The following is a 12687-nucleotide window of genomic DNA, read 5'->3' as shown; positions in this document are numbered from 1 at the left end:
AGCAGAGCAAACATTTCTGATGTGAAAGATGTACGTGTAGGCTACAATATTTCAATGCCTTATAGGTATATTACAACTATGCCTGGGTTAGTGGGATCGATTAATTCATACAAGTGAACCAACTTAGTGGCATGCGACTTGGGACATACCTGGAGTGGTACAACATCGAAATTATCATGATCCATTCTTGTCAGATCTGCACATGCCCTCTGAAAGAAATATAAACTATAAAAAATACATCAAGCATCTCGTACGTTCCAGTAAGAGATAACAGTGGATGACCTGAATCTCATAGCACGCAGGCATAGCGAGTTTCACACCAGCCATGGGACTATAGTCCGTTTCTAGTTCTGACTCACAGGAGACGGCTTGCATTAGCAATGAAAATGGTCGATTCTGATGTTTGAAACGCATTCTGACAGGGGGATGAATTGATCGAGGTATAGGATTGGTCTGTTTCTACCCAACAGTTTGTACGGTGTCCACACCACACCTAACCACACCTCACCCCACCCTACCCCCCACACACACACCCATAGTATTCATGTGTGGATGTTAAAAGTGACTGACGTGAATGTACGGTGTCTACACCACACACCACCCCCCCACACACACCCACCCCACACACCCACACCCACCCTACCCCACCCACCGAGTGTTCATGTGTGGATGTTAAAAGCGACTGACGTGAATGTACGGTGTCCACACCCCCCAACACCAACCCCCCCACACAAACCCCGACGCCCCCCCCTCCTGGATGAAGAACAATGGATGAAGAAAAATACTCACTCAGATGACCTCTACTCATGCTACTGTTGCTGTCAGCTGCCCGTGTGTGTGACCCAAAAAGCGAAAGTCGTTTCATGCCCCGGCTGCTCGACGTGGACGCTCCCGCTAGCCTCACACAGGTAGATAAGCGTATGCGCGCTACATGCAGGCATATGCCTGGTACGTGACTAGAGGCTACTGGGGAGGGGGGTTGGGCATGAGCTAAGAGGTCACGGCCATCCGATGCGCCAAAACAAGAAAAAATTGCAAAATATTTTGGAATTTGGGCGCCTCATTCATTATTGGGGAGAGGGGTGGCAGGGCCATTCTATACCCAGTGAAATACTTTTTCATTTAAACCTTATGTTTGATTTGGCTCAAATTCTTCAAAAGGGCCAACTTCAGGGGCTTCTGTTGGTCCAGATGCAGTGGACAAAGTTTCTTGCATGGGTCATTCTGCACTCTGGGTTATGTCCTAGTTCATTTAAACGAGGTTTTATCTGGTACCTCCAATGTTTGATCTCGCTCAAATTGTTCCAAAGGGCCAACTTAAGGGGCTTCTGGCGACCCTTATGTAGCGGACAATTTTTCTTGCATGGGCCATTCTACACTCTGGGGGATGTACTTGTTCATTTAAACCTGGTTTTAAGTGGTACCTCCAATGTTTGATCTAGCCCAAATTTTTGGACCCTATTTGGGCTTCTGGCAACCCTTATGCAGCAGACAAAGTTTCTTGCATGGACCATTCTACACTCTGGGGGATGTACTTGTTCATTTAAACCTGGTTTTAACTGGTACCTCCAATGTTTGATCTAGCCCATTTTAAGGGCCACTTTGAGGGTCCCCAGGGGCCACACGCAGCAGGTGGTGCCTGGCAGAAATCCATATCTGCATATGTCAGGTTACTCCCTAAAACCCCCTGTATTCAGATATTGGTACCTCGTCCGTATGATCAAAACCCTCTGGGCTGCCACTCTATTTAGACCTCTTCAACCCCTTTACACCATTTTGACATTTTAGACTCTTTCAGACGATTAGACCTTTTAAGACAGTTTAGACACTTTCGACTCTTTCACTCTTAGACCCCCTTAGAGAATTTAGACTTTTGCTCTCATTCAATTGGGATGTACATTATTTATATAATAGGGAATTTCCTTGATTTGCAGAGATCTAACATTGTGGCTGGCAGGATGGCCTCAAGGTGCGGACACCCGACTCCAAGCTTCTACCCTGGGTTTAAATCTCAACCCAGCTATAAACTGTCATCCCAGTGTTTCACAGGCTGGATGATTCATCAATGTGTGCGCCATCCCCCGGATGGACATTAAACGAGATTCCCATCTGCTGGCATCGTTGGTGGACATTAAATATCCCATGGTGTCCTTTGTGAAGAGTCGTTGAGCTATCACCGGCACCATGGCCAAGTTCCAAATTCCTGCCTTAACCTGACTCAAATTTCAGGCATGGTCAACTGGTTTGTGAAATTCTTGGGCCAAGCCTCTCCCGGCCAAGCCCACAATAACGTGTGAATAATGGTGGCCATTCAAGAAGATGAATAAGCAGAAATCTAACGTCACAGCCATCAAAATGGCTGTGAAAGTATAATTTTCCTGCAGTGCTCTGAGGTTTTGCCATATATTGACGCGAAGACACACCACACAAACATCCATAAGAGTCTTATTGCAATATACCGAATAGACTTTTTTTCAGAAAACAATGAGTAAATTCCACCAAGCTCGAGGGTGGGTACACTGCTAGTACTGTATATGTATTAAACCGATTTTGCTTGCTTGCTTTATGCAAGCTCTGCCCCTCTCATTAAATTGGGGCGTAGCAGGAGCAAATTTCAGGCAAATGTTACATGCGTCATCCAAACTCTGCCCCTGTCCTCAGCAAGATGGCAGGAGGGATCACTCAGTTGTTTTTTTGTTTTGTTGTTCCGTTATTATAGATACACAAATTTGCTGACCAAGGCACACATACCCTTATATTATCAGTTATCACATGTATCATGGATGTGCAAATGGTCATTCTCTCCCACTATCACCACATAAGCCGACAATTTTTGGGTGCACAGTTATTTCATACACTGTAATGGACATAATGAGTGTATTTGTGTCCATTAAGTACTTGGTTACCCTCCAAAATATGCTCTGTATAATTTGTACTTTTGATTATTATAGAACTATTGAGTTCTGCCGAATTTTCTAGAATATTTCTTGCAGGGTATTTATTGCCTGTGTCATGGTTGGGCTTCTTCTTCTTGCGAATGGCAGCTTGGCTCTCAGGGAGCTATCAATTTGTCGGGGCATGGCTGTGCCGCTGATGCTGTGCTCCTATACCAGTACACTGGTACTCATTTCGCCGACCTCGGAGAGATGACAGGCTGAGTCAACCTCACCTGGTGTTAATTAAGCTGTCAACAGGGCTTGAACTCAGAACCCTAAGATCCCAAGCCAGCCACCCTAACCACTCAGCCAACACCAAGCTTGTGGTTGTGCTTATTAGTTATTTTAATGAAATAATTAATTATTCATTTAATTAACTGAAGTTGATCTTTCTGTACTCCACCCTTATGGTGGGTAAATAGCTCGTTTAAAATATAAAGCAAGACTTGTAAGAGAGATTGAGACACGAGATCTTTACTTTGAGGCTATGGTCCATGGTTTTCAAACCCTTTAGATCAAAGCCTTCAGTCAAAACAATCCTATTTCTTGCAATCTCAAAACTGTCTTGCCTTGATAAAATGGCAACACCTTCCTCAGCCATGAGAATCAGTTATTCCAAAGTTAAACAGGCTTTATTTCAATATTTACCATTGCACAACAGACCACCCACACTTCTTCCTCTTCCAGTCTTCACTTATCCCTCTTGCTCTCAGAGCCATGGAAAATCTCCCAATTGGTGTCGAACACTTTTGCTTCCTCAAAACAAAATGTGGAAGTTTTTAAAATACAAAACTATGTTTGTGACCGAGATGAATAGTCCCAATCGTTTTACTTTGTTTATTCTCCAGGTATTCCTCATCTCTCCATTGTTTGAGAAGACATGGCTGAAGGCTACATTAGACGGTTATTAATAACTTTTTCCACTGTAAACATCCTGTCATAGAAACAAAGGCAATCATCGCTTGAAAGCAGAAATACAAAGTTAAAGAGGAGTTTTTTTTTTCAGTGTTAGCATGTATTGCTTTACATTCAAATTGCATGTATGATTCCACCATAAGCTTGATGACCCTGCCTTATATGACACCTTCTGATCCAGTACAATCTTGAGCTTTTGGTTCAATCAGCTCACAAGGAGCTTCCAACAAAAAATAAGTAAATCACGAGGGGACAAGCTTGTTCTCTGTTGTCATTCATCATGTTCATTGCTGTTTTTTTTATGATTACAATTGGTTTCATTTGTAAAGGGCACCACAGTGTTTCATTGTCCATTTGTATGGAAATATCTGTATTAAGGGGAACAATATGCACAAATTCCTAACAGACATGACTTTGAAAAGGCAGTGCAGATTGTTTGTAGATATGAAACAAGTATAGGTTTCAGACCATTTCACCTGAGACTGCTCTCAGGACACTTATGATTTAACTTGGGTTGAAGTTTAATATAATGTTGAAATTTGAATCTGCCTCAATCCTCCAACCCAACGTTCCTGCCCATCTGAGTCCTATGGAGTTATGAAAAGACTATTATCAACACCAAGCCAGTACCCCAAGGACAGTGACTTTTTGATAAGCGGTGCTTCAGATATTTATCAGATTACAGTTATTTTTCAGTGCTTCGGATTACATTTTTATAAGTTTCTGTAATTACGCCTTCACTTCAACTCAGTCATTATACGATAGCTCTTACAATGATAACACCAGGTGGCATTTTGATTGACTGTTGCATTCGTAAAGCACAAATTCACACCAAATTAATATCTTGTTATTCTTTCTTCAATCTTTTGAAGCATTATTTTGGCAAAGTATTATATTCTCAGCTATCCACCTCATCAACATAACTGTACATGCCAAATTCTACAATAATAAGTGAGCATGGGTTTTTTTTTTAACCTCAGACAGTTCTCAGTACAATCCATTCTCATCACCCTTCTTCCTGACCATTTATGCATTCCAGCTCATCAAGCTCCGTCGACCGAGTGACTCACGCCTTGAGCATGTAGATTTCTCGTGCTTGCTGCGCTGCTTGGGCGTACGGCAGCTGCTCCGCCTTTTTGCTTCGCTACTGATGGAGCGTCGCGTGATCTTTACTGCTGACAAGTTGAGGTATACTCTTAGGATAGCTTGTAAAATATTATTTTATGGACAATACATGTGCTGATATTATTTCATGAGTTTTGGGGAGTATTTTTGTCCACCTATCCTGATATATAGAAAGGTTTGACATGTTTCCATTGGAGACATTATGGTGTTCTTTTGTTGTTATGATGTTTTGAGGATACTGTACCTCGAGGATGAAATGAATGTACCAGAATATGCATTACCCATCTTTAGCATAATATATTCCAAAGGTATGAATGCACCAGGACTGTGAAAAACCCTTGAAGGAAATCTGATTGGTTGCTAGCACAGTTTTGCACACGTACAAACACAAATTTTACTTGAACAACAGAAAAACTATTTTAACCTTTCTTTTCCAACAAAGTAAGACAAAAACGTTTTTTTTTGCCACCATTTCCCCACCAAAAAACTCAGCAGAAACCTAATTATACCATCAATCCTGCACAGTAATGTTATAGTTAATAATGTCATTGCATTCCTGGTGATGCAGATCGATGCTAGCCTTCACAAAGTCTTGTATTCCTCCAACTTTCCATGAGGCCTTGAGTAGTTTACTAAGATGGTAGTGTTTGCCTGCCGAGTTATACATTTTAGCTTGAAGACAGAGAATCAAGATTGGAAAGATAAGCAGTAGTCAATTGCAAAAGAGCAAGTAGTAACGAAGCCAGTGAGTCAACAAAAATGAACAAACAAATCACGACCTCAGCGGAGTAGGCCATACAAAGCCAGCACAATTCTATATTATTATACCGTAATGATATAGACATGTGCAGGTTGAACAGCTTACATTTTCTATCCCACTGATAGGCTGGATCTGCATCTGGACCTTAACCAAAATCAAATCAGCTTGTTCTTGTCACCAACCCCACTCATCCACCATAGTTTGTCATCCATGCACAGCATTTTGAGATATTGTGCTGCACTGTATATTGTTTTTGGCCCTCTCGATCGTGAAGAATCGCTTTAAAATTATAGTATCCGGATCCAGGTCTTCACCAAATTTGAATCAATTCGTCCTTGCCCCAAACCCAACCCTGTCCCCCAAGTTTCGTTGGAATCTGTCAAACTTTTTGAGATGTCCTGCTCACAAACAAAGAAACAAACAACAAAGATGTGGTGCATATCACGATACTTGCAAAATCCAAATAAACAATAGTTGGCTTGAAAACAGCAATTTGGTAATTTTGAAAATTTCACCTATCAAGTGTTTTATATGATTTAATGTTATGCATAACAAATGTGGTTGATACATTTTCTAAATGCAACCTAATAGGTGTTTTACTTCTTTCAGATGACATTGACCTTGACCTTTGATGAAGTTTGACCAAATTTTCTTCACATATCCTACACATATGTGCAAATAAGCTGTGTAAGTTTCAATTTGATAGCTTGAAGGATAACTGAGGTATGGTTATAATAAATTCACAAAAGGTGCATTTGACTATAATGGAGTGAAATTGTTGTCATGGAAACCGTTGGCATGTCAAAAAGGCTAAATTGCTCATTCTGATTTTTGGTGAACCAGGTCTGTGACCCAATATGCAAATCCTGTTCAAATTTCAAGTTAATAGGATGAAAATAAATGCTTTTATGTGACATTGAGGTTTGACCTCAAACACCAGGCTTCAGTGACCAAATATGGAAACCTGTTCAAATTTTTGTCAATTGGATGAAATTTGATGATTTTGTGACCTTGACCTTTGAGCTTTTGACCTTAAAAACAATATGCTTCTCGGTTTTGATTGGTGAACCAATTCATTGACCCAATATGCATTTTTTTGTTCAACCAAGCAGAGTACCCACCCTCCGGGTGGCTGGAGATTGCCCATTACATGCTTAAAAAAAGTAAAGTCTGTATATTACAAGAAGACTCTATGGATGTTTGTGTGGCTGCGTCTAAAGGGGTCTAACAGGTCTAAATGGTGTAAGGTGTCTGAAGGGTCTAAGTGGTCCAAAGGGTCTATAGGGATCTGAAGGGGTCTAAAGATCTGAAGGGTATTTTCCAATCATAGTTAGGGTTTAAAGTGGTCAAATTGGTCGAAAAGTCTAATTGTCAGGGATGTAAATGTCTTCAGAAATCGAAGGGGTTTTAAAAGATTTAAAGTGTCTAAATGGGTCTAAAGAGTCAAGGGGTCAAAGCGGTAAAGGGGCAAGGGATCTAAGTAGTCAAAAGGGTCTTAAAGGGTCCAAATGGTCTAAGGGGTATAAAGGTATAAAGGGTATGTTCCAACAACAGTTACAAGTCTGAAAGGTCAAACGGGGTCTATACGGTCTTAGGGGCTCTCGGGGTTTTAAAGAGTCCAACGTGTTCTATGGAGTCTGAGGGGTTTTATGGTTCTATCAGGTTCTAAAGGGTCTCCATGGTCTTGGGGGTAATGGTTCTAATGGGGTCTATTGGGTTTACGGAGTCAAGAGTTCTGAGGGGATATATAGGGTCTTAGGGTCTAAATGTTCTAAAGGTTGTAACGGTTCCAACAGCGTCTATAGGGTCTACATGGTCTTGGGGTTCTAAAGAGTATTAAGGGCCTTCTGGGTTTTAGGGGGTCTTAATGGTCTTCATGTTCAAAGGGTTTAACAGGGTCTAAGGGTTCTAAACGGTGTAATGGTTCCAACAGGGTCTACATGGTCTTCGGGTTCTAAAGAGTATTCGGGGCCTTATGAGTTTTATGGTATCTTAAGGGTCTTGAAGCATCTTATAGGTCTCAAAGGTGTAAAGGGTCTGAAGGGTCAAGGCGTCTAAGCAGTCTATGAGGTCAATGGATTTAAGTGGTATAAGAGGGTCTAAAAAGGGTCTAAAAAGTGTCCAAAAGGTCTAAAATGGTCTAAAAGGTCTTTGGGATCTAAGTGTCGAAAGGGTATGCTTCAACAGTAGTTGCAGGTCTGAAGAGTCAAAAGGGGTCAAAAGGGTCCAAACAGGGTCGAATTTGTCTAAAGGTTGAATGGTCAAGGGGTTTAAGTGGTCTAAACAGTGTAAAGGTCTTCAGGAGTCGGTCTTTAAACATCTAAAAGGGTCGAAAGGATATAAATAGAGTCTTAAGCAGTCGAAAGGGTCAAAGGGGGTATAGAATCTCTTAAAAGGTCCAAAGGGTCTCGAAGGTCTAAAATGGTCTAAAGGCATCTTCAATTTCACAAGTAAAAGACAAGCAGGGGTGAATATATAACCTCTGTCAACCTTCAGTGGCAGAGGTAACTACACTGACAGTTATCGCTGATCCATTGAGCCCATGGTGGTTAATAATAAAAGTGTAAAACTAGAGGGTTTATTGAACACATTACCCGATGCAGACATGCTGTCTTTAGAATTATCTGTGAACCTTGCATAAAAGGCATTAGTAGAGTTCCCACAATAGGGTCCCGTAACCGTTTTTCCGGGACCAAGGTTTGAAGGTTGATTTTAGTCAATTTGAGGGTGCTGATTAAAATGAGCTGGGGTGAACCTCGTGAAAATGTGGGCTAACTCGGCCAGATGCGAAAATTCAAAATGGCCACCATGCTACTTCCAGTATATCAAAAATTGCATATCTTTGGTTCTACATGTCCGATTTTTATGATTTTTGGGTCAAAATATATGTTTTGAAGGTCAAGGATCTCATGTATTACCATTCCAGATTTTTATATTTAAGGGTTAAGTCACAAAATATGAAATATAACTTTTCGGGGGCCAAATTCCAAGATTGTTGTCGAGTAACATCTGGAAAATAGTAAAAAAAATCAATTTTCTTCTCATAATATTATTGGTAGTGAATCTTTTCATGGAAGTAAATGTTTGTTTATATGTGGGAGTGCACAACAAATTGAAACAAGAAGAGAAGGATGCAATCATTGTCTTTATTTTCAGAACATGATGTGTACATAATATCAATTTCTCAACTTTTACACTGTTGAGGTAGGTTATACCATTCTTTTGTATGTCCCTCCTGTACTTTATCTAGAACAGTAATATTATGAAAGAATATCAACATTCCTTCATTTTTTTCTGCAGAGCAACAGTGTTTCAATGGAAAAATGAAATAAAACATGAATTATCTGAATTCCCGGCAATTGACGCTTTCCCGGTAAGTATTCTTGTAATTTGCATTCACCAGTTTGATGTACTGTCCAAACTGTCTTTTATCTAAGACAGTCATAATAAAATAATATTAACATCTCTTATATTTTGACTGTGGCAATGTTTTTACAGTTGTAAATTAAATTAAATGAAATCTCCATTGAAACACATACATGTAATCCTTCAGTCACTATCTGAGTCACTGGCTCCAGAGTCACAAACTTCATCATTACTTTCAGCCTCATCATCGTGCAACAATGTCTGTTCTTGTTCAACCAAGTCATGTAAACTTCTTGGGAGTGCATCATGGGTATACCTCACTGACACACATCTACCGTCTTTCATTGTCCATCCATGGTTGGTGGGATTTGGGGGTACATCCGGCTTGTCATAGTTTAGTAGATGAAGAACAACATTGTGTCCGCCTCAATGTGACTACATTCAAATTTTTCCATCCTTTCTCCGGAGGAGATGTTCCAACAATTTTGCCTGATGGAGTACACAAAGTCAATTTCTCTATGATTCTTTACAAGCTTGGTGAACTCATCCTTTAGAAACTTTTGCAGCCTTTGTTTGTTTCCCTGATTGCTGAACAGCACCTGGAAGTTCTTTGTGGCAGGAAACCAATCTGATGTTTTGATGTTCACATTGCTGGACCCATCTCTAAATGCTGTCGTGGATTTACGACGCTCATGCTCACTGTCTTTGATGGAATTTTCCACACCATAGGCATCGTTTACAAAAACAATCTGGCTTGCATGCCAGAAAGGATGGAAGAATTTGAATGTAGTCACATTGAGGCAGACACAATGCTGTTCTTCATCTATTCGCAAATCCGAAAAGCAGGTAAAATGGAGACAGTCGTGATTGATGCCGTGGACACAGATGTAGTGATTCTTTCTGTATATGTTGCACATCAACTGGAGGGCACCCTTCCTATCAAACGGAAAGACAAAATCAGCTGCAGAGACCTTTGCTCTGATGATGTAGCTGAAATATTAATCCCATTACACATCCATAGTGGATCTGATACAACATCTGGCATCTATGGACATGGGAAAAACACAGTTTATGAAAAAGGAACAGGAACTCAGGAGGCACGCAATCTTTTGAAAGATGTTGGCAAAACACTTCCAGTGACACAAGAGGTGCTTCAGCAAATGGCCACATTCACTATTAGACACATCCATAATGACACAATCAGTAAAACGTTAGGTGAAGCCAGAGCACGGAAGTGGGGTCAGATGAAAAACAAGTCCACGTCCCGCATCCCACCAGATCCAGATTCTCACAATCTGCATGTGATGCGAGTTAACTACCAAGTTTACATTCAACTAAACTATGACAAGCCGGATGCACCCCCAAATCCCACCAACCATGGATGGACAATGAAAGACGGTAGATGTGTGTCAGTGAGGTATACCCATGATGCACTCCCAAGAAGTTTACATGACTTGGTTGAACAAGAACAGACATTGTTGCACGATGATGAGGCTGAAAGTAATGATGAAGTTTGTGACTGGAGCCAGCGACTCAGATAGTGACTGAAGGATTACATGTATGTGTTTCAATGGAGATTTCATTTCATTTAATTTACAACTGTAAAAACATTGCCACAGTCAAAATATAAGAGATGTTAATATTATTTTATTATGACTGTCTTAGATAAAAGACAGTTTGGACAGTACATCAAACTTTGGTCAATGCAAATTACAAGTACAATTACAAGTCAATGGTGGAAATGCTGCACTCCTGTCGTTGCATGCAGTTTTGTGCTCTGCCTGGAACACAGGCATCATCCCAACTGACTGGAAGAGGGGCCTTGTTGTCCCTCTCTGGAAAGGGAAGGGTGATCGCCAGGACTGCAACAACTACCGAGGGGTGACGCTGCTCTCAGTGCCGGGCAAGGTCTTTGCTCGGATAATTCTTGATAGGGTTCGCCACCATCTGCTTGAGCACCAGCGTCCAGAGCAGTCAGGCTTTACACCAAAAGGTCAACGATTGACCGTCTCCTTGCACTTCGTGTCCTCACCGAACGCAGACGAGAGTTTCGGCAGGGGCTGCTTGCAGCCTATGTTGATCTCTGTAAAGCATTCGATTCAGTGAATCGGGATGTCCTCTGGAGGATTCTTGGTCTTCGTGGGGTGCCACCAAAACTGATCGATCTGATGTCTGAACTCTACTCTGGTACTGAGAGTGCTGTGAAATGTGGTGGTACCATCTCTGACTTATTTCCAGTTGTTACTGGAGTTCGTCAGGGATGTGTACTTGCCCCCACACTTTTCAGCACTTGTATGGACTGGATTTTAGGGAGGATGTCGGAGAGATCAAGTTGCGGTGCATCGTTTGGGAATGTCAAGATCTCGGACCTTGATTTTGCAGATGATGCAGTCATCTTTGCGGAGACTTTAGACATCCTCATGGGGGCCCTCGAGGTGCTGAATGAGGAGTCGGAGCCATTGGGATTACGGGTTTCTTGGGTCAAAACTAAGATCCAGGCTTTTGGTGACATCTTGGATGCTGCTGTCCTGTCTGTGTCTGTTTATGGTGAGGATGTCGAGGTCGTGGAGAGATTCACTTACCTTGGCAGTGATATTCATGTCTCTGCTGGCTGCGAGTCAGAGGTCAATAGACGTCTGGGTCGGGCCTGGGGAGTCATGGATTCACTGGATCATGGGGTGTGGCGCTGCCGGTACCTGTGCGGGAGGACGAAAGTCCGAGTCTTCAGGTCCTTGGTACTTCCAGTCTTGCTCTATGGGTGCGAGACTTGGACTCTGACCAAGGATCTGAGACGGAGACTTAATTCCTTTGGTACCAGGTCTCTTCGGAGAATCCTTGGCTCTCGCTGGTCGGATTTTGTGTCCAACGAGCGGTTGCTGAGAGAGACTCGGATGAGATTTGTTACCTGCATAGTCCGTGAGCGTCAGTTGCGGCTGTATGGACATGTGGCTCGTTTTCCTGACGCTGATCCTGCTCACCAGATTCTCTCAGCGAGGGAGTCTCATGAGTGGAGGAGGCCAGTGGGCCGACCACGTTCCTCATGGTTGCAACAGGTTGACCATCATCTCAAGGAGATGGGGATGGGCCTGGCATCTGCCTGGGGGATGGCCAGACGGAGGCCCCTGGAGTACCGGTGGAAAGTGGACGCAGCGACGCGCTGTTCTGGCACATGCTCCCATACCTGACCTGACCTGAAATTATAAGAATACTTACCGGGAAAGCGTCAATTGCCGGGAATTCAGATAATTCATGTTTTATTTCATTTTTCCATTAAAACACTTGCTTTACAGACAAAATGAAGGAATGTTGATATTTTTTCATCATATTACTGTTCTAGATAAAGTACAGGAGGGACATACAAAAGAATGGTATAACCTTCCTGAACAGTGTAAAAGTTGAGAAATTGATATTATGTCCACATCTTGTTCTGAAAATAAAGACAATGATTGCGTCTTTCTCTTCTTGTCTCAATTTGTTGTGCACTCCCACATATAAACAAACATTTACTTGCATGAAAAGATTCACTGCCAATAATATTATGAGAAGAAAATTGATTTTTTACTATTTTCCAGATGTTACTCGACG

At 41.8% G+C, this 12687-nt stretch overlaps 1 protein-coding gene across 2 annotated transcripts in view; it reads left to right on the top strand.

Moving 5' to 3' along the window:
* LOC147024422 (DENN domain-containing protein 2B-like) overlaps positions 1 to 12687 on the top strand; it is a 252398-nt gene that overhangs the window by 166514 nt on the left and 73197 nt on the right. For both annotated transcript variants that reach the window (XM_085884333.1, XM_085884331.1), the window contains exon 13: positions 4891 to 5039. In XM_085884333.1, coding sequence (XP_085740459.1) covers positions 4891 to 5039 — 149 coding nt within the window. The remainder of the gene's footprint in view (positions 1 to 4890; positions 5040 to 12687) is intronic.

Source organism: Eptatretus burgeri, chromosome 6 (genome assembly GCF_056783735.1).
Source record: "Eptatretus burgeri isolate ZD-2024b chromosome 6, Ebu_testis_v1, whole genome shotgun sequence".
Classification (NCBI taxonomy): Eukaryota; Metazoa; Chordata; class Myxini; order Myxiniformes; family Myxinidae; genus Eptatretus; species Eptatretus burgeri.
This window is presented reverse-complemented; position numbering and strand designations above follow the sequence as displayed.